Source organism: Rissa tridactyla, chromosome 14, assembly GCF_028500815.1.
Source record: "Rissa tridactyla isolate bRisTri1 chromosome 14, bRisTri1.patW.cur.20221130, whole genome shotgun sequence".
In the NCBI taxonomy this organism is placed as follows: Eukaryota; Metazoa; Chordata; class Aves; order Charadriiformes; family Laridae; genus Rissa; species Rissa tridactyla.
Genome location: NC_071479.1, coordinates 12,256,310 through 12,277,294, shown reverse-complemented (window position 1 = coordinate 12,277,294; position 20,985 = coordinate 12,256,310). Strand labels below are relative to the sequence as shown.

General features: G+C 55.6%; 1 protein-coding gene across 5 annotated transcripts in view; it reads right to left on the bottom strand.

Moving 5' to 3' along the window:
- The window catches only part of GRIN1 (glutamate ionotropic receptor NMDA type subunit 1), a 38,211-nt gene extending 17,942 nt beyond the window's left edge, over positions 1–20,269 (bottom strand). For 2 of the 5 annotated variants that reach the window (XM_054220611.1, XM_054220615.1), the window contains exons 1-7: positions 19,991–20,248; positions 16,603–16,737; positions 8,524–8,700; positions 3,642–3,704; positions 2,765–2,865; positions 2,086–2,207; positions 1,394–1,568 (exon numbers count right to left, since the gene is read on the bottom strand). In XM_054220611.1, coding sequence (XP_054076586.1) covers positions 1,394–1,568; positions 2,086–2,207; positions 2,765–2,865; positions 3,642–3,704; positions 8,524–8,700; positions 16,603–16,737; positions 19,991–20,248 — 1,031 coding nt within the window. Of the gene's footprint in view, positions 1–1,393; positions 1,569–2,085; positions 2,208–2,764; positions 2,866–3,641; positions 3,705–8,523; positions 8,701–16,602; positions 16,738–19,990 lie in introns of all 5 variants that reach the window. The other 3 variants (XM_054220614.1, XM_054220616.1, XM_054220617.1) reach the window with 2 other exon arrangements.
- Between the last annotated feature and the right edge of the window lie 716 nt (positions 20,270–20,985).

Sequence of the window (20,985 nt, the reverse complement as noted above, 5' to 3'; positions counted from 1 at the left end):
GCGGTCATCTGCTCTTGATGGATGAGGTCAGTCTGGGGACTCATGTTGCCCAAATGTTTACTACTGTATCTGTTGTTACTGTCCCCTGTTTTCCACCGGATCTGTCCCGTTCCCTTAAGGAATGATCTGTCCCCCAGCATCCAAGGACACCTTCCTCTGGGGGTCCCTTGGGAGCTACCGCTCCTGCTGTTTCTGTCTGGCACCAGCCCACCACAGCCTGGGTAACGCCCCAGGCAGGCACATACACCACCAAGGGGAGAACCAGCCCCGCAAACCCTGGAAAGGCGATAGTGAAAACACAGAAGTATTGCCCGAGCCGTCTGCAGTGCACCGTCGAGAACAACTTCAAATAGCACGTGCCAAAAACAGTCACTGCAGAGAATGCGGGAAATCTTTCTAAAACAAGCTTCAGGCTTTGCAGGTCTCATGCTCGACAGAACCCAGATCTACAGAAAGGGCATCCCACAAACACCACGCTCACTTCTGCAGAGAGCAACCCCTGGCACAGGGTCCCACTGCTGAAAGCAACACCCCGGTGCCAGGTTGCAGGCTGCAGAGAGCAGCTCTCCCGCACGGGGAGCTGTGCAGCAAAGGGAATTGCTGCTTTACTGAAATCCAGAAGCGTCCCTTGTGGCTCCAGCACCTGCAGCGATGCAGCACAACACCCCACGCAGGCACAAAGTCTGGGCTGTGGGCAATGCATGCAGCATCTGCCCATCACGCTGCCCACGGCAGTGAGATCCAACACATGCACGCTCTGATCTGCTGAGACCCCCACCACCCAAAACCACAGCACGGTATTTGCCACAGCAGAGAGCAGCCTGTCCCATGCATGGAGATCTCTTGCCCCGAGTCCAGCTCATCCGTGCCGCAGCCCTGAAACATTCAGCAAGAAATGTGTCCGCAACACTGAGCTCGGATTTGACAGAAGCATCCTCCTACCCTGATTTGGCAAAAAAATCCCTTTTCTTCACTCTTCCACCCACAGAAGTAAGACCCAGACCAGAGGAGATCATCCCTCCATGGCCCCCACATCTCTTCCTCCTAGAGTCGTTCCCTGCCCACACTGATCCCAGCTGCCCAAGCATTGCCCAGGAGAACATGGGTTGGCATGGACTGAACTGGTGCCAAGCACCGGGATGATGCCTAAACAGCCTGGACAAACTGGGGGCCAGTGCCTGAGTCTGTGTCTTCGTTAGGTTTCTAGGAGAGATGTAGCCCTCACATCTGAATCATGCAGGAGAGTCCAAGCAGTCCTGTGCCACATGCCCCAAAGCTTTACTGACGGTACTCTGAACAAAGCTACCATGCTGCCCTTTTCCACATGCTCCCACCTTTTCCAGCTCCCCCAGCAGGTCCTCTGCTCCCTCCAGCAGGACCCTTCCCCAAATACCTCTTGAAAAGGGGTCCCGTCTTCCAGATGTTGGTGTTGCCCACGCAGCCCCGCGGCGGGTCTGTGATATTCTCCTTCTCAAACAAGTCGTGCACGGCCTGGGCCACCACCGCAACAGCGTCGCTGATGTGGGCTGACTCGTTCTTCCCGTTGATGAGCTGCAAACCGATCACTCCTGCCAGGAGCAGAGGGGAGGAGGCAGGTCAGCGGGGCGCACCGGTTGCTCTGGCCTTATTCCCACACGCAGGGCTCGGGGGCCAGCAAGGACATGGTTATGGGGCTGAGGACCCCTCAGATGCAGCTGGGGAGTTGTCTGGGCTTCAGGCAGGGGCAGGCAGGGCAAGCATCTGCAGCAGCGCTGGGCTGGCACCATCCTCCCTGCTGGATGGGGACTGGGGACAGCTATGCCGACTGCTGACATCCCGTGCTCTGTCCCCATCCTCTTGGCCAAGCCTTTCCCCCAGGTGACGGCGAGCTGGATTTGGGCATGGCAGCCTGGGTGCTGCCTCCCTGCGCGGGCAAAGAGGGTGGAGAGCAACATGTGGGACCCTCCACTCACTCGGGACCACCACGGCATCGCGTTCCCCCAGCCCAAGGAGTCCCTGGGAGGGCAGGTGATGCTCATCCCAGCTCCGAGCAGGCTCCTCCGAGCCCGGCCAACAGCGGGACGGGCGCCTCCGGCGGGTGCCTACCATCAGGGGCGTAACGCAGGGCATTGCCCGATATCTCCCGTTCCCCCACCAGCCACACGTAGCCGGAGCCCGTCATATTGAGCATGGCTGCTGATCTGTACACCGTGGCCGCATCATCCTCACTGCAACGAGAAGAAGGGAACGGCAATGTGGCTCCAGGTGCCGGATGGCCCCTTTTCTCCTGTGTCAGATCCCAAGGGAGTGACAGTGCCAAGGAAAACACATCCCCAGGGAGTCCTCCTCTGATAACTGGTTCTCTTGGGCAATGGCCAATTCCTTGATACAACGGGAGCCTTTCTCACAGCTTCACTTTGTCCCACAGCACCCAGCACTGCTGAGAACCTGCAAGTCTGGCCCACTCCTTATTGCTCACCATCTATAGCAATAAGACTCCTCTCCTTCACAGGTGGATCAGGACACATCAGTATCTACTGCTGCTTCTGCAGCTGCTAACACTTGGCAGGACAGACAGACATCTCAACCAGGCTCATGATCGCAAGCTCCCCGGCCAGCAGCGCGCACAGCACAGCATCCACCGCCGGCCTGCGACATGGGGCTTCGTGTGGGTTTTGAAAGGACGACGTGCCCCGAATCCGCACTGGCTCCAGTGCTGGGCGGCATTGAAAAGGGGAGAGCGAGGAAATCAGAGCAGGGAGGGGAAGGGACGGCTCTACCTTACCTGGCAGAAAGGATGATGACACGAGCCTCCAGCTCCTTTGCCTCCAGCAGCAGCGACGTCACATTTTTGGTTCCGGGGTCAAACTGAAGCACTTTCTCAGCCTGTGATTAGTGTGAGCAAAGCTGGTTAGTGCGGGAGCCCCAGGACGGCTTGTGAGAGCCATGCTATCTAGAAAAGGGTCAAGAGAATTCATTAAACTGCACAAAACTCTGCCAAATAAGGTTGGTTATAGCTACTTTTTTCTTTTTTCTTTTCTTTTCTTTCTTTTCTTTCTTTCCTTCCTTCCTTTCTCTTTTAAAGTTTTGGCTTTTTGGTTTTTGGTTTTTTTTTTTTTTTTTTTTTTTTTTTGCACTGTGCATGCAAACTGAAGTCAATCAAGACCCAAAAAGAGGCGTGCATTGTACAGGAAAGAGAAAAAGGCTTTGAAATGCAATTGAAAACTCAAACGAGTGTTGTTTTTCAAAAACATGGGAAATGAAAAAAAAAAAACATATTGCACAGGGTTAACCTTTGGGAGTAAAAGTGCGCAACTTACACCAAGGAACCGTTTCCTTTGGGGGAAAAGGGGGTTGGTTCAACTTTTCAAAAAAAATAAAAAACTTGCAAGTTAATTACTGGTTCACATGCATGTTTCAAAAAGAAATCCTTCCAGGGTCAGCTGGCTAGGTTTCCATTCTCAAGTCCAAACCAAACTATCTCAACATAAAAACGTGCTACCAAGAAACATAGTCATGGATCTTTTTTTTTTCTCTTTCTTTTCTTTTCTTTTTTTCTCTTTCTCTTTTTTTTTTTTTCTTTTTTATTTTTCTGGTGGCTGTGGCTATTTTTCATTTGCTAGTTAGGTTGGTGGGCGGCGTGCATTTCCATGCATATATACCTTGGGTCCTCGCTTGTTGTCATAGGAAAGTTGGTCGAGGTTTTCATAGTTCCTTTTTTTACTCTGATGAATAATGTGCACAGAGAAAATATGTAGACACAGAAGAATATTATAAACAGTTGAAAATGACGTGTAGTAAAGCAATCCAACATCCACCTCCTCCTCCACTGTTTGCTAAAGGGTCTCTATAACGCTGGAGCTCGCAAAAACCACTATCAGGAGAGAGTGCCTCAGCTCTCACGGGAGCGTCAGGGTGCAAAGCCGTATTGGTTAGAGCAAGCCTGAGTGTCACAGCTGGTGCGATGCAGTTGCCTTTCCCTTGTGGGACTGGGGAACTCTTCAGCAAGAAACTTTTTAGCTTACACTCTGAAACAATCTACGCATCTCTAAGGGCCTAAGTGGTGGGCTTTCCATGGAATTACTGTGGAAGTAAAGGACAAAATGTTGTGTACGGAAAGAGCTGGATAAACGCAAACGGTAACAGTTAATAGTATTAGCATTACTACCGTCACTATTATCATTACAATCCTGTTCACCCTACGAGCATTCACAGCAAGTAAGGTGTCTCAGCTGAACTTCTCACCTCCTGCAAGGAGGGAGCAGCTTTTTGGAGCTCTGTTGCCATCCAAAAGAGAAAGAAAAATCTCGCTACGTCCCGTGTTGGTTCAAAGCGTGGCGATATGAAGCAATGGTGATCATGGGATGACATTGCAGCCTTTACCTGGTGCCTGGGGAGGTCCGAGGGCAATTCGTGGCTCTGTGGCACACGGGTGGCCCTGGGAGGTGCAGCTGCCGGAGACCACAATGCCCGAAACCTGGCCCTACACATGGCTAGTGGGGTTCACTGGCTGGTGGTTTCCACGCTGCTGGCTGGAGCGTCACACCCAGCCCAGGGCTCAGCACGCACTGACCCTGCGGGTAACCGGAGCAAAGAGCCTGTCCCCACCTCGTCTCCTGCCTGAGCCACTTCTGCTGCTCGGCTCCAAAGGAGCCAGGGGCATGAAACCTACTTCTGGAGGTTTTCTCTCCTCCAGGCAGTGTGCTGAGGGCTGATGGCCTCTGCCCTCAGAAGCCTGGACCCCGCAGCAGCGTGCACAGAGCCCCGTGGACCTTCCCGTGACCGGCCCCTGTGGTCATGCCAATAACGTCAACCTGACAGTGCCTGCAGGACCGTGCTTGGCAGGTTTTGGTGGGACATAGTCTGACCTGGTCTTCTTGGCCCCATCCCACCCCAACTGGGCATCCCTGATCTGTGTGTATGGGGTACGGGACATGGCTCTATTCTGATCTCCATTTCACAGCATCTTATGGCAATGGCAACTGATCCCTGCCAAGAACCTGACCCTTTGTGCCCCCGTAATGCCAGGGCTCATGTTCCCAGCCAGGTTGTTCGTTCAGCAGACAAGTTTTATATCTGCATCTTGCTTTCCAAACTTGCCTCTTCCTGAGCACTCAGACCAGTCTTTGGCAGGACAGACTTTGGAACAGGCTGCCCAGAGAGGCTGTAGAGTCTCCTTCTCTGGAGATATTCAAACCCCACCTGGATGCGTTGCTGTCCAGCCTGCTCTAGGTGAACCTGCTTTGGCAGGGGGTTGGACTAGATGATCTCTGAAGGTCCCTTCCAACCCCTACCATTCTGTGATTCTGTGATTTTTCCAAGGGCTCCTTTCCGTGCAGCTGTGTGATCTTTCCTTTCTTCTACTTGGACACAGCCTGACAGGTTTTTCATTGTTCAAAGAAGTTGGGTCTTTGCAAGGAAAAGTATCTGAGGAGGCAAAATCTGCTCAGAGCCCAGGTCTGCCTTCACTTCCAACGGTGTCCACGGTGAGCATTTCTGCAATGGCTTCTTTGATTCTGCTCAGATCACAGTGAGACCTGGAGTAACAACTGCCTCAGAGGAGAGCAGAGCCGCAGCAGCAGGACATCAGGAATACTCTCCAATGAAGAGACACTGGCCACTTTTCCTCAGGCTCCATCAATTTAGCTGGAAACTCAGTCATCCGTCTTGCAGCCTCCAGCCACAAATCACCCCATGTGCCCGGGATGTGCCGTTGCCTCGACCCAAGCTGGTCAGCAAGGTGAAGCAGAGTCTTGGGTCAGGGTGAAGCAGAGTCTTGGGTCAAGGTGAAGCAGAATCCTTGGTCAAGGTGAAGCAGAATCTTGGGTCAAGGTGAAGCAGAGTCTTGGATGCAGCAAAGCTGGGCCTGATGGGCACCTGATCACCTCTGTCTCCCCCTGTCCCCATCTCTACTGCCAGACTTAGACCAGCAATGTCTCCTCTCTTTCCGCTTTTTCTGTGTAGTTCTGCAGCACTTCCCTGCTCCTCAGCCCACGCAGAGACCTACAAATTCAAAATTCACTTTCCACCATGTTCTTCAGCATTCACTCAAAAAATATGTTTCATGAACACCACTGTCCCAGAGGGAGTCAGCACACCAGGAGCCTGCCACCCTTGACTTGGACAAACTCTGATTTTCACAGCGTCTGGCATTTCCCCCTGGACCCGAGTAGCATTGGTGCAATGGTGGCCCAGCCCAGATGAATGACCAGAGTTGTACTGGGATGAAGCAGTAGCTCCAAGCTGAGAGTTAGTGCAGACAGACCTAAGACAAGGCTAGCATGTGGGGTGTGCCAGGGCTGGCCAGCCTGGCTCAAGTGTTGGGCTCCCAACACCTGCTTGACAGGCAAATCCGCGCAGTGGTGTCTGAGTGACACCCAGTGCTGACACAGACTCCAGGGGCAGGCAGCACAGCCATGCTCAGATCCAAGAGCTCAGGTGGGCAGGTGAGCCTCTGCCCCAGCCCCAGGTCACTGGGCTCTGTGATCCAAGCCTTGAAGAGGTCAAGTGCAGGTCTCCTGTCTGCTCCCTCCCCATGGCCCAGGCTGGCCTTGAGGACGTTGGGGAGGGGTCCAGGGTACCACCTCACAGCATGAAGAGAGTCAGTACAACAGTGATTAGAAGAGCAATTAGCAGAAGAGATTGAGGAAGGGGGGAAAGCCCTGATGGGGGTTATCTACCTTCCAGACTAGTCAGACCAGGCAGTTTGACCAGAGCAAGCTCCTCAAGGACAAAGAAACAAGATGCTGTGGCACATCACAATGGGAAGACAAGGTGACCTACCCTCACAGAGCACATGCCCTAGTCTGGAGGATGGCCAGGGCATTTGCAGTAGCCCAGTGGCTGCCAGGAGGCACCAAGACATGTTGTAGATGCAGGGAAAATGTGGGGCAGGTCTGAGGACAGACACTGCCTCCGGCATCTTTCAAGCCCCAGATCTCAAAGGCTTTCCTGTAGGATGGGCAGGCAGAAGAAGAAATATGCCCTGTGCCTGAGACCATTGCACCGAGCGAGCAAGGAGTGGAGGCATGAGAGGGAGCAGCAAAAGGGGATGCACGGGAGCTGCAGAAAAACAGAAAGTGGAAATCAAAAGATTCAAGGAAACGGATGAGAGACCGACAGTGGGAACAACCTTTTCACAGCTCTCCCTGGGTGAGGAACACCATGCTGGGAAGAGGCTTTGAAGAGAAATACTGGCCCGCTGTCACCCAGTGGGAAGCTGTCTTTGGAGGCAGGAGGATCCCACCATGGTTGGTGGCACACTAGTGTCTCATGATGGCCCAGGATGAAACTTCTTGGAAACCACTGCCAAAAACAAAAGCTTGTTGCTCACTGTGGCTTGTGCCACTCTGCACCCCTGCACCAGCTCTTCCTCCAGTGGTTTGACAAGAGGTGACGAAGAGCAGTGGAAGGCTGCTCTCGCTGGGCTCTCAGCTCAGCCACTGACTCCAAAAACAATTATTATCTACAGCCACATCTCCTCAAGAGCCAACTGCAAAATGTCCAGCGGTTGCTGGGGGGGCTGGAGAAGAGCAGGTTGAGGTCCCTGCCCGTGACCCAGGAGGGAACCGCCAGGAATGGGTCCCTGCCCTGAAGCTGCTGGAGACTTGGAGATGGGCTTGGACTCTGCCCACCAAAAGGCGACCTCACCCTGCCCTGGGCAAGAGGATGTGCTGGGACTTCACCCCGTAGGGCAGGACGTGGTTCCTTGCCTTCCAGACAGGCACCTGCCCTTGAAGCACTGCAGCCGAATGGCTCCCCATGTTCTCCTTCCCTGCTTGGCTTGAATGCTTGGTCCTTTTACTCAACAGCAGCAGGTCTATGGCAGTCCTCCTGAATTTCTAGCAGGCTCGGGGACCTCCCCTGCCTCCCCCCCTGCTCCCCTGCGGGGCCCTGAGTGCAGGCTCAGTGCACCTCCTCGATAACGCTGCTCCCGCCGGCTGCAACCGCCCTCTCGTAACAGCATGGGGTGTCAGGAAAGCAGCGTTTGGCATGTGCTTCAATGGAGATGGGAACGGGCCGTCAGCCTGCAGCCGCAGAGCTGACACCTTTACAGAGAGGGTGCATTTACGCCTCCGTGCATCAATGCGCCGGCTGCCCTTGCCCCTCCTAAGCCACTAGGGCGAGCTCCGGTTAGCCAATTCAGAAGCTGCTTTTCGGGGTTTGTTTGGTGCTGCTGGGGCTGCCTGGTCCCTGGGTGGCTGTAATGGGGCAGGTGCTTCCCTAAGCTGAGCGACTGGTCCTCTCCTTAGGTGGGAATCTTGGGCGAGGCATTTGCAGAGCTCCAGGTTATCCTTCCCTTCATTTTGTGGTCGATTTACATGTAGGAGATTTTGACCATGGCAAAGCAAGTGAAATGAATAAAGTACAAAGTTCTGTCAGGTACTAGTCAGACACTGTTGATGCTTTAAGCATGTTAGCCATGTTACAATGGAAAGAAAAGGTGTTTTACATACAGAAATCTACATACATACAACAGCCCGAGACTTCTAGTTTTGTTGTTGTTGCTTAAACAAAGCTACAAGACAATGTTCAGGAACTGACCTTGGACTCTTTCTCCTCCAAGAGGGTCTCCAGCTTCTTTTGAGCAGCACGACCTTCATGGTCGTCACTGACTATCAGAATGACGTGATTCCAGTTGAAGACTCTCATCATCTCAAACCAGACGTTGGCCTGGTGAGAGTAGGGTGGGACCGTGCGCAAAAAGGACAGGTGGATGCTCTGCAAGGAAGAACAAGAGCTCAACACAGACTGGTTGGGTTGTGGGCGCAGGTTTGCGGGGATGGGGCTGGGATCGCAAGGCCAAAGAGGCAGAGCAGCATTTTTTGGTAGACCTGTGGGTTGCACACCTTGAGCTAGCCGCTGGGACCTGCGCTCCTGCCTTCTGGCTGAGAAGCAAAACCCGGCCATGACTCTGTGCCCCTCTGCGGCTGACCCAGCACACGGCAGAGGGGGGTTTTTGCTTTGTGGTCTGTAAACGCGCAGGGAAGAAAAGCCAATCCAGCATCAAACTGTCAGCAACATTCAGTGCAAATATAGCCATTCCTCTTGACTTTTTGAAAATATTACTGAGTAATGGACATCAAAAAGAAAACGAATTCCCTTCAGAGAGCGACAAGGAGCAGCTGCAGGTACCCGCAGGTATATATTAGTTATTTGTCATGAGAGAAGTTCAGAAAAGCAGTTTTATAATATGCCGTTTGGCTGTTTCTAGGTCAGGCTGTTCTGCGGCAGCACGCAGGAGGCAGCAGCTCTGGACTCATGCCCCAGCTAACCTATCTGATTAGGTTAAAGACATCATTATGGTTGGATGATTGAGCCAGACTAATTAAGTACAGCACTCTTTGGGGAGCAATTGGACCAAAAGCTGTAGCTGACAGAGAGGATTCAAAAAATGCAGTTTTTCCAAAAGGCCCTAGAGTCAAATATTAGAAAATGAAAGTGCTTATGCTCAGCATGGACGCTCCTTGACAAGCCGGCTACGTGCTGCAGGGAGGCAGATGTCTGAACAGGAGAGGACAAAAAGGAAAGAACCGTAATATTTATTTTTTTAAGGCTGAGACGGTCCTCTGGACCAAACAGGGCTTGTCCAGACCTGCTCATCCAGAGACTGGACCCAGCACGGGCCAAAAATGTCCTGACTGGGTGAAAATAATTCACGCTGGAAGGGAAAAGGCGTCACCCATGCAGGACAAACAGGCAGACCAGACCATGCCTTTTCCTCACACTCAACACGGTGACAAAGTCAGACCGAACCAGGCAACCTACAGAAAATAGCGCGAAACCCCCGTCACGGTCAGGGCTCTCTGGGGCGGGAGAGCGGCGTCTGTCCTGCTGCCCCCGCCCAGAACACAGAAATGACGGAGGGAGCAGCGAAAATACCAAAGCACCAAAATTATGGAAGACTGGGAAGAACAGCGGATGTTTAATGGAAGGAGGAAATGAACCAGGAGAGCCATAGCAAGCGTCTCAGAGCTGCAGTTTTCTACGACTGATACAAACATTTCCAATTGCACGAAGAGCAGGAGAAACGCAGCTCACCCCACAAGCCCAGTACTAAAAAACGGGATGGGGGAGAAACCCCACAGGGACAAACAATGGAAGGACAGCTATGGTCCCCACACCACCACGGCGTTCAAGCTCTCTGTGGGGCCAGCAGGGATGCCCAGGTATTTCCCGGTCCAGCTCCACAGCTCGGGCTGGGGGCACACAAGATGGGTCTGAGCATTTTTAATTTTAATCTCTCAGCATTTTTAATTACTTTTAGGACATCCGCAGAAATGCAAAATGGAATTGGGAGGAAAAAAATCAGAAGAGAAATGAGAAAAAGAACAGAATAGCTAATAGCAAAAAAAAAAAAAAAAAATCAGAAAAATACAGGCTAAAAAAAAATCCAAAATCTAACTTAAAATTCTTTCAGTCCCTTTTTGAAAGGAAAACATCCTTGTAATTTCAATATATTGTATCAAATTATTTTCTAGTTTCCCAACTAGAATGGAAATGCAAAATGCTGTATAAACTGATCATTTAAATGATCTTAAACTTCTTTCTTAAACGTAAACACATATCACTAGGTTCAGATGAACAAATTTCACTGCAGTTGTTGGGGAGCAACTTGACTCAGGGGTTGGGATAAAAAGGGTCATGGACTTGCTACGATGGTATCTCAGCTCTGGGATTACAGAATTGCAGTTTTTAAATTGGATAATGGAGAACAACCAATCGCAAATGCTGAGTCTAGATTTCAGGATGAGCTCTCCCATTCGGGACTCAGCTTTTGAAGCCCCTGGGACTCCGGAGCTCCTCTGCAGGGCCCGAAGATTGGCAGGAACATGAAAGTAGAGTCCCCCAAAGGTTGACAAGTCCAACTTGTGCTGTGCAGAGGCAGTCGGGAACCAGGTGTTGTGTGATTTGAGAACCCCGCACCACAGCATACGCAGTGACAGGTCTCTGGCAAATCCCTCTGAACCCAGCATAGAGTTTTCCTGGCCATGGCCATGGGCACACGGAGCTGTACTGCAAAGTATGATTTCTGCATCATAGTGAGCCCCTTTTTTAGGCAAATAACTATTATAAAGACCTGATTTTTTTAACACAAGCCTCTGTGAGACAACCATCCCTCATTTCAGCTGCAGTGCCCATCCCACTGTCCCTGAACTACTGCCACGGGTGCTGTAATTCTGAGCTGCCGTGGGCCATAACCCGCTCCCCTCACATCAGGCGCAGGGCAAAACTGCTGCTAATTACACATCAACGGTTGGCCTTGTAAGACGTTTTGTGGGATTCACGTGGTTTGCTCTCCTCCGAGCGCGCCTGCCGCCTGCCGGGAGGGCTGGGATGTGAGTCTGGGAAGGGCTGATGGCAGCCCCGAACCGAGCAGCAGCCTCCTGCGATATCTTCCTAATGGCACCGAGACCTGAGCGCTCAACCCCGTGCTTCTGCGCTTAATTCTGTTTCTGCATAAAGTAAGGGAACGCAGGTTGGGATGGAATCCAGGCTTCGCAGTGGATTCAGCTCAGCAGAAAAACCATAGGGCTGGAGGCCAAAGGCACTGGGAGTGCGTGTGGTTACGAGGTTTGGGGACAAGTGCTGGGTCAGGACCCTTAGGAACTGCCAATTATTAGTGGTACTGACTTTGTTGGCGTGAGTAGATGTGAAAAGGAGCTGAGTTTAAGTAGATGTTTGAGTATGTGTGCAAGCATGTGTGCAACCAAGGGCTCTATGTATACATAAACGTGAGCGCGTACGTGCAGACAGCATGTGTGTGCAGGCACCCATGCAGGGAACGTGTTTGGTTGTGCGAACAGCTGCGCACAGGGTCTGCATGTGGCCACGCCAGGCCTGGGGGAGGGCGCCCGTGTGGGTGCCTATGGATGGAGTTTGTGTGCACAGGGGATGTACACCGCATATAGGGAGTGTGCAGGCATGTGGGGCCACCAGGCAGGGACCACGTACAGGTCCACGAGAGAAAAGATTGCTTTCTTTATCTCTGTTTGCCTAAGGGCTCATCACAGCTCATGGTCCATGGCTGGTAGAGTAATTTTTCCTACAGGCTTGAGGAAACAACGTGCTTTTGTTTCATTACCTATGGAAATCATGTGGTCAGTCCTCCTTTTAGCAACGCGCCCCCAAAATAAACTGTCTCAGCAGTTTCAAGGAGATCGACAGAGATCCCAATAAATAAAGTTCCTGATAATTTAGCAAAAATCATCAGCGGGGTAGGAAAAAGAAGCCTTGGCCTGTGTCTCTGCGGAAGGAGCCTGAGCTGCTCTGCGCCCTGCTCTGTTCAGCCTGCCCACGTCTCGCTGAGCCCCACCAGACAGCAGCCTGCCCACCGCCCCGCGGGATAGCTGCAGCCGTGGGAGGGAGCTGAGAGAACTCTGCAATAGCTCAGACGTGTGGCTGGGAGGGATTTCAGTGGGGGCAGACACATGGGGAGCTCAGGCACAAATGCATCGTCTGCCTTTCCCTGCAGTGCATGGAGGAAAGGACAACCTGGAGAAGAGAAGGCTCTGGGGAGACCTCAGAGTCCCTTCCAGTACCTAAGAGGGCTCCAGGAAAGCTGGGGAGGGACTCTGGATCAGGGAGGAGAGCCATGGGATGAGGGGTAATGGCTTCAAACTGGAAGAGGGGAGATTTAGATGAGATATCAGGAAGAAATTCTTGGCTGTGAGGGCGGTGAGCCCCTGGCCCAGGTTGCCCAGAGAAGCTGTGGCTGCCCCATCCCTGGAGGGGTTCAAGGCCAGGGTGGACGGGGCTTGGAGTAACATGGTCTGGTGGGAGGTGTCCCTGCCCAGGGCAGGGGGTGGCACTAGATGATATTTAAGTTCCCTTCCAACTCTAACCATTCTGATTCTACGGTTCTATGACTTGTTGACCTCTGGGGAATGGCCCAGCACCGCCGCAGCAGCCCAGCAGAGCGATGGGGCTGCTCTGTCCTTGCAGCTTGAATCCTGAGAGCCTGTGAAGAGCTCTTATCTGCTGGGATGAGTGGGCTCCATCACTGCCATCAGCACAGGCTTCAGCGCGCAGAGCCCCTCATCTGCTCTGCAGGCCCCCCCTGCTGATGGCTGTGCTGCTCGGCGGTGGCTGTGAAGCCCATTCCTGGGGCAAACGTCTCTACGTCTCTACGTCTCTAAGCCAGCCTCTCCTGTCACTTCTCGCAGGTGCCCGTGAAGGAGTCCTGACCCTGGCCATGGTTGAGGAGCATCACTTTTCTCCCCACTTTCAACACAGCTTCCCACACTAACACCGTTTCTGCTGAGCACCGGTTGCCAGTGAGACCAGTAACAGATTAAAATACCCCCCTCAGTGAGCATTAGCCCCCTGGAGGGCATGGAGCAGTTATACTGAGATGAGGAACCAGAGGGAAAAGCAATCCCCAGGTCCAGGTTGGAGAGAGAGACAAAGAGAGAGACAGACCTCATTTCCACTACCAGGACCGGGTGCCGGACGTTGAAACGGCTCTCCAAGCGCAGAATGACTAAACTCCATTTTCCATCTCTTTCAGCAGCAGGGCAGGTCTCAGTGAAGCCACCCTTGATCCTCCACTGCGCTGCCTCGCTGACAGGGGGATAGTGTGGGGCTCAGCACCTCGGGGCACCCAGCACGTCCCTTCGTCCCCGCCACGTAGGTGCAGTCCCACATGGTGGTGATGAACGGCACCAGATCATTTCCCCGCGAGTTTTGCTCTCACGCTCTCAGTGTCGTTTCATATTTCTCATACTGTCAAGACGTCAATGTCATCTCATCTTTTTGGCTGGGATGCAAAGGAGATATAAATACCCCCAATGGCACATGGGGAACAGAAGCACTAAAGCTTCCAGCCTGTCCATTCAGGGGGCTCAGCATGAGAAGGTCAGAGTGTGATTTTTGCAATGCTTGGTCCATGAGCAGTCTGTGAAGAGCTCTCCATAGCGATGGACACCATGGCCATGGGTACCGCTCTGCTGCCTTTACCGTGAGAACCCCCCTCTCTCCTCCCGCAATTCCCCGCTCACCTCCCATGGAGGTGACCGGGATTTCGGAGACCCCCTCACGGCACAGGCAGGACTATGCCGAATGACGTGAAGACCTTGCTGAAGAAACAGGTAACCATTTCATAAGCTGTACATACAAGGAGGCCAAACAAAGGCTGCCAAGCCAGAGCGCTCAGCTTGATAACTGCCATGCCGTTTCTAGAACAATTAGTTCTTTGAATAGTGGGAGCAATAAAGCTTGCTTCCCTCGCGTATCTTTGTTGAAAGACTGGCTACAGCTCGTGGAGTGCTGTGCTCAACTGGAGATGCCCCGAGAGCATCAAAGGGTACTGGGCAAACCAAAAGCCCACGCCTTTCCTCTCCCTGGCAGCTTAGCCTTGGGAGGACCATAATTAACTCTCAGACTTCAACCCCCTGTGAAATTTAGCTAAAATTGGCTGACGCCTTCAAAACCAATCAGGGGCACGCACACACAAAGCGATCTTACAAGCCTGTTTCCATAGAAACTAAGCTGAAAGATATAATTTCCTGAATTAAAAAAAAAAAAAAAAAGATCAAAAAAACCCAGCAAGCCGATCAGTGGAAACCAAATAGGGAACCAGCTGAGTGTCCCTGTGTTGCACCAGCCAGCCCGTCCTGCTGCGTGCTGAGCCTTGCACCGTCCTCTCCCATCCCCGTCCCGTCCCATCCCTTCGCACCCCTTTGCTCTGCTGTCCTCCGTTCCACCCCACCTTTGCTGCCCCCTCCAGCTCCTGCCAGTCCACTATTCAACGTCCTTGCTCCTCTCCCCACCCCATCCCTGCCTTCGCCGTGTCTCCTGCCTGCAGCTCCCCTCTCTGCAGAGATTTCAGAGTCCTCAAGCCCCCGGCTGCCTTGGTGGGATGGAGGTTGAGCGAGGGAGCAGGCAGGAGTGCTCGGAGGGGCGAGACACACAGCGTGGCATCCCCGAGGAGTCTCTGCCAGGAGAGTGTGCCCCACAGCCCTGCACCTGCCCCAGACCCCCAAATATCCAGGGGGGGAGCATCTCCCTGCCACCGCCGTGGGTCACCACTGCCGCAGTGGGTCGCTCCTCCGGCTCTGAAGTGAGGCAGGTGGGTTTTATGAGCCGCTTTTGCAGAAAACGTGTTTTAAATAGGGAAAAAAATAAATACGGCTGAAGCACAGTCTGCCAGGGAAGCTGCATCCCCTCGGGGTGAGCACGCAAATTCAGCACAAGGTCGTGCTGTGGGAAAAGCGGCCAATTTGCTTCGGCGAGCATGGCTCTGCTGAGATGAAGCTGGGCCGAGAGTGTGCAGGGTCCCCTCTCCCTGCTGTCGCGTGCAGTGTGACAAGGTCCCTCTTGGTGACGTTTCCGATCAGACCTATCTCTTCCCTGAGGCAGCACGAACCAAATTTCCCCACACATTTCCTACCGGCTGCCTGCCCTCTCCCTCGGTCTGCCAGTTCTGTCGCCATCCCTTTCCTTCTACCAGTGCCTGGCGGGACCCTACCAGGGCGTGCGGGTTCCCAGCCCCCGCCAGCCCCTGGTGCTGTCGCTGCCGTGGTCCTGCCTTGCTGGTTGTCCTACCGTGGTTTTACTTGGTGGGAGATGCCAAGACCTGCTGCTGCCCTGGCCAAGCGCTCCTGCGAGCTGCATCTCCGGCAGCCCCTGCTCCTCCCTCCTGAAATTTGACTTCACTTAGGCATGTGGGCGGAGTGACTATTTTTTGCACTGAACATTTGCATTTGTGAATATTCACATTTTCCAAGCACAGGCCGATTCGTGCTTCAAAACAGGCCTGATCTCAGCCGCTAACCTCGTGCGCCGGGGCAAAAACCTCCGCCGAGGCTGCAATGGCGTGTGGTGGGCCAGGCTCCGCTCAGCTCCTCCTTTTGCTTTTAACTCATCACAAAGTGTCTTTGCAAGAGGGTCTGTGAGCCGAGGGCCAGCGGAAGCGCTGGCCGTGGCAGCATCTCACGGGCCAGGCCGGGGCATTGCCCCCAGCGCCCGCACACAGCAGGACCTCATCCCCCCTGAGCGCCCCCGTGTTCCCGCAGGGACAACAGCAGACAGCGGTTTGAGACACCGGAATTTGAACCCCGTTCTTGAGTGCTGGCCAGACTGAACGTCATTGAAAGCCTCGGGGTAACTTGTTAGTCAATTCTCTTCTCTCCCCTACCAATATCACATAAACCCAGGGAAGTGAACGCAACCAAACAACCTTTAAGCCCCAGAGAGCTCCTGCCCGATGTAAAGGCTCCACTCGGCTCCTCCCGCCCCTCCGCAGGTCCCCCCGCACCCCGGGAGCGCCCAGGACCCCCCCGGCTGTCTCTGGTGAGCGGGGCAGGAGCTAGTTCCTGCATCTGCCGTGGCTGAAGAGCGGTGAGCCCAGCAGCCTGGCAGAGCAGCGCTGCAGAAATCATCCAGCACTATGTAGGTCAGCACCGGCAGCTGCGAAAAAATCATGTCCCGGGGAATGCGGGAGGGAGAGAGAGAGAGAGAGAGAGAGGGAGAGAGGGAGCTGCAGGTTTAACTGGAGGGGGCGGATGGACAGACAGACACATAGATAGGCAGGGCAGTGTAGACATCATTAACCCTCCTGACGGGCACTCTCGATTTACAGCACACGTATGAGGTACTAGACTAGAAACATGCATCAGTTACCTTATCAGAATATATAGACATGCGTGTTGTCAGACCAATGACAGGGATCCTGTAGAAGCCAGCTGTGTATGATACGGGTGTTGGTGTTAGGTGATCGTTGGGAGCAGGAGGGTGGCTAACTAATATTGCATAGACCTGCAGGACAGGATACACGACACAAACATTATTTCACAGGAGTACATCGGCCATCGAGTGCGATTTTTTTATTGCTTTTTTTTTTTTCTTTCCTTTTCTTTTCTGCAGCGTTAAACAGCCCCACGGTAACACGATAACGGCATTCAAATAACGGGGAGCAGCACAGCAAGGACTGCGCCGGGGAGCGCGGGGGGCTGTGGCCGCGGCTCGGGCTGCAGCCCGCAGGGAGGTGATGGGTCTGCTCAGGGTTACATCTTAATGGAAACGCCGTGCGCAGCCGCTCCGCTCGCTAAACTAATAACTTTCATGGATTACAGATTAAAGGGAAACATCTCCCTTACAGTCACACTGTGTAATGCGATTTCTTTAACCACACATTTAATACTCGGTTGTAATTCCCCTCCGAGGACTATTACAAACAAAGTGGTCAGCTGGGACTCGGAGCAGGAGAAGGAGCGCAGAGCCACGGAGCAGATCAGCCATCTGGCCCCGAGCGCGCAGGGAAATGAGGAAACCAGGGGGAGCGGTGGGGGATCTGCCCTCTGCACAATGGGGCGATGGGGCAGGGGGGGGTCTGGGTTACACCGAAATGGGGCAGGAGGATCTCAGCAAGATCCTGCTGCTATTACAGGACTGGGATTTTGGTCTCCAGCAGGATGCTATTTTGTGTCAAACAGGAGAGGAAGGCGCTGGGTAATCCCTGGGGGATCCTTTGTTACACTAATGCCCTTTCACAGCACAAGGAACATCCCCAGCTGGTGACAGGTCTCCAGCTAGGGTGAATCAGTGCAAGGACTTTGATGTCTGGGAGGAAATGACACTTCCTCCTCCTCCGAGCATCTGCCCGAGCCCCGGGAAGCGCTCTGCGCCCAGGCTGGAGGGATGGCTGGTTGGGACGAGAGGATGAGGCATGCCTGGGGAAGGAGACCTGGAGACTCGGTGGGGTGGGAAGAAGGGAAGGTCCTGCCTGGCATTGGGTGGGAGCAAGCTGAGGGCGCAGAGCGAGCTGGGGCAGGGATTGGAGACCCTGGTACGGGAGAAGGAGGAACTACTGAGGAAGGGTTGGGGAGGTCACCTGGGGAGGCAGGAGGAGGGGAGTGCCTGGTGACACCAGGGGTGGGCGAGGACCTGCCCCCAGCAGGGCTGTGGCATGGGCCGTGGGGCAGGATCAGGCCCCGGGGGGAGAGGCTTGGGGCTGTGCGGGGGCGAGGGCTGCGCTGTGCTGCACAGCAGCTGACCGGCAGGAGCCATTTTGCATGCGCGGGCTCCCAGCCCCTCCTCTGCCTCGCAGCCCCCTGCTCGGGCACAGGGCCAGCGAGCGGGGACCGAGGTTGGCTCTGCCCAACGCTGGGGCCGTGGGGCTGGAAGAACCCAACTTGTTGGGACAGAGTGGCCGCTCCCAGCACCCGCAGCCCCCTCTGCACCCTGGCTTTGCAACCCCCACATCCCACCGCTCACGCAGGGACGTGCCAGTGCCTGCAACCTTGCACTGGCCCCGGGGCTCCGTGGGGTTTGCCATGGGGACAAGGCTTAGAGGTGGCATGGACACAGGCATCCATCAGCCGGATTGCTTAAATGGAGCCTCAGCTCAGCGAGGGACCCGACTGAGCCTTCTCCCTGCTCCCTGCCGGGCAGCGGGTGTAAAAGACAGCCTGCGCTGCGGTTCCTGCCAGCGTCCCCAGGGACGGCTCCAGCCATCCTCCATCTCCGCACTGGGAAGCTGAGCTGCGAACGTGTCAGCTCTGCTCCGCTCTGCACCTCTGGCCCCTCCAGCTCCCCCCCCTCGCTGGCTTTGTGTGTGCCTGGGTGCACACATGCATTTATGTCTGCGTGGGGGGGGTGTGTGAGTCTCCGTGGTGCGGGCGCTCGTACAATTTTTGTGCGTGTTTGTGCATATGCCTGGGCCTGTGCACCCTGTTTGCTTGTGCATGGTTGTGTTGGAGGTGGGGGTGGGTTTGCACCTGCCTGTCTGCCCACCTGATGGCCCCAAGTGGGGGGAACAGGGCTGGTTAGCCAGGCTCAGCACCCAGAGCACACGCAGGAGAGGCCACAGGCTGCCCAGGGGTGCCCAGGCTGCACCCACCACCACCGCAGATTCGGACTCTCCCTTGCGTGTGCTGAGGGTCACCCGCGCAAGGACGCGCTGTGCTGGCGTGTGCAGGCGTGTGTGCGTGCCCACGGCCCTGTGTCTGTGCGGGTGTGTGCCCGCTGTGCCTGTGTGTCTGCAATCTGTCAGCGTGTGCCGTGTGTGGCAGTGGGTGTGCTTCCGTGCCTGCTTCACGCATGGTGCGGTGCCAGGGGGGCCCTGGTGCTGCGTGTGCAGCTGTGGCACACAGTCATGTAAGTGTGTGACCTGGGAGCGTGCGTGTACACGAACCAGGGTGTATGTGTGTGTTTGTAGCGCACACAGGGGAGTGTGTTTGTGTGGCAGTGCGTACGTGTATGTGTACCTGGTGCAGTGTGTGCTCGTGTGTGCACACGGACGCGTGTGTGCATGTGGGAGAGCGTGTGTGCACCGGTGTGTTTGCACACTGGTATGAGTGTAGATGTGCAGTGTTCTGTGTGTGCCTGTGTTTGCACGGCGATGCATGTGTGCACATGGGGGGGTTGTGTGTGTGTGTGTGTGTGTACATGCAGAGCAGCCCATGGGCATCCCCACAGCGGCACGTGAGCGCCCAATGTATGTGCATGTGTGGCGCTCCCCGTGCCCACACCCGCCCACAGCCGGTGGATGCCCATGTGTGCACACAGCATGTGCCTATGTGTGTGCCCGTGTGCGCCCATGGCGATGTGTGTCTGTGCGCTGTGTATGTCTGCATGCATGTTGCTGTCTGCCCGCGTGGTGTTGGGTGGGCACATCTGCACACCCGCTCTGGGTGTGTGCCCCGGGGTGCGTGTGTGAGCCCGTGTGTGCCCCGGGCTGTGTGCGGGTGCCCGTGTGTGCCCTGGAGTGGGTGCGGGTGCCCGTGTGTGCCCCGGGGGGGGTGCGGGTGCCCGTGTGACGGATCGTGCCGCCCGCCCGCGCTTACATAAAGGCTGCAATGCGGGCAGCGGCCCCCGGGCCCCGGGGCAGGACCCCTCTGGCTGCGGTTCTGCCCGCCCCGAGCCCCGGCGGGTGGCCGGGGGTTGCGGTGGGGCCGGGGTCGCTGCGGCCGCGGGGGCGACGGCTCGGCCCCCCCCGGGGACGGGGCGGGGGGGTGCCCGGAGGCGGCGGAGGCGGTGGCGGCGGGGGGGAGTCGCCGGCCCGGGGTACCTGGCTGGAGATGAGGTCCTCGCAGACGGAGAGGGCCATCTGGATGGCGTTGGGCTTGTGCGTGACCGAGGTGGCGTTGAGCTGGAGCTTCCAGGTGCCGTGCCGCTTGTTGGCCTGGTTCACCGCCTCGCGGAAGATCTGCTCGTGCTTCTTGGTGCTCAGCACCGCGCCGATGTTGACGATCTTGGGGTCGCAGCCGGCGCGGGCGAAGGAGGAAGAGAAGAGCAGGGCGAGCAGCAGCAGCCTCATGGTGCTCATCCACGGGCGGCCCGGAGCCCGCCGGGCCCCCCCCGCCCGCCGCCGCCCGCCGCGGGGCCGCCCGCCGGGCTCAGCGCGGCCCCATGCGGGGCTCGGCGCGGCGCGGGGCGCGGGGCGCTCTCCCTGGTGCTGAACCTCCCGCTCCGCGCCCGCTCCGCGCCGCTCCGCCCGCCGCCGGCTCCGCCCGCTGCCGCAGCGCCCGCCCTCCCCCGGCCCGCCCCGGCCCCCCGCGCAGCGCGGCACCGACCCCCCGGCGGCCCCGGGCGCTGCGGCAGTGCCCCGCCCGGCCCTGCTGCGGGGTGGGCTGCACACGCACACACACACACACACCTTCCCCCCCACCCCGGCTCTGCCCTGCTGGGCACCGCGGGGACCCGGGCACGGGGGGCTCCCGCAGCGCTGGGAAGTGTCGCGGGCGCAGGGGGTGCAGAGCTCCTCTGGGGCTGAGCCTCCGGCTGCGGTGGAGTGCATCTCCCGGTGGTCCCACTCTGTCGTGTTCACCCGCATTGCTCATTCAGGGTCTGGGTGTTCCTGTTGCTTCGGAAGGCATAATCACACCAGATACTGGGTAAAACAGGGTCTTCTCCAGGCGTAATCATACCAGAATGGGGGTAAATGGTCTGGTGGGAGGTGTCCCTGCCCATGTCAGGGGAGTTGGAACTAGATGATCTTTAAGGTCCCTTCCAACTCTAACTATTCTGTGTTTCTATGATTCTATAAATTGGGGTCTTTGGGTT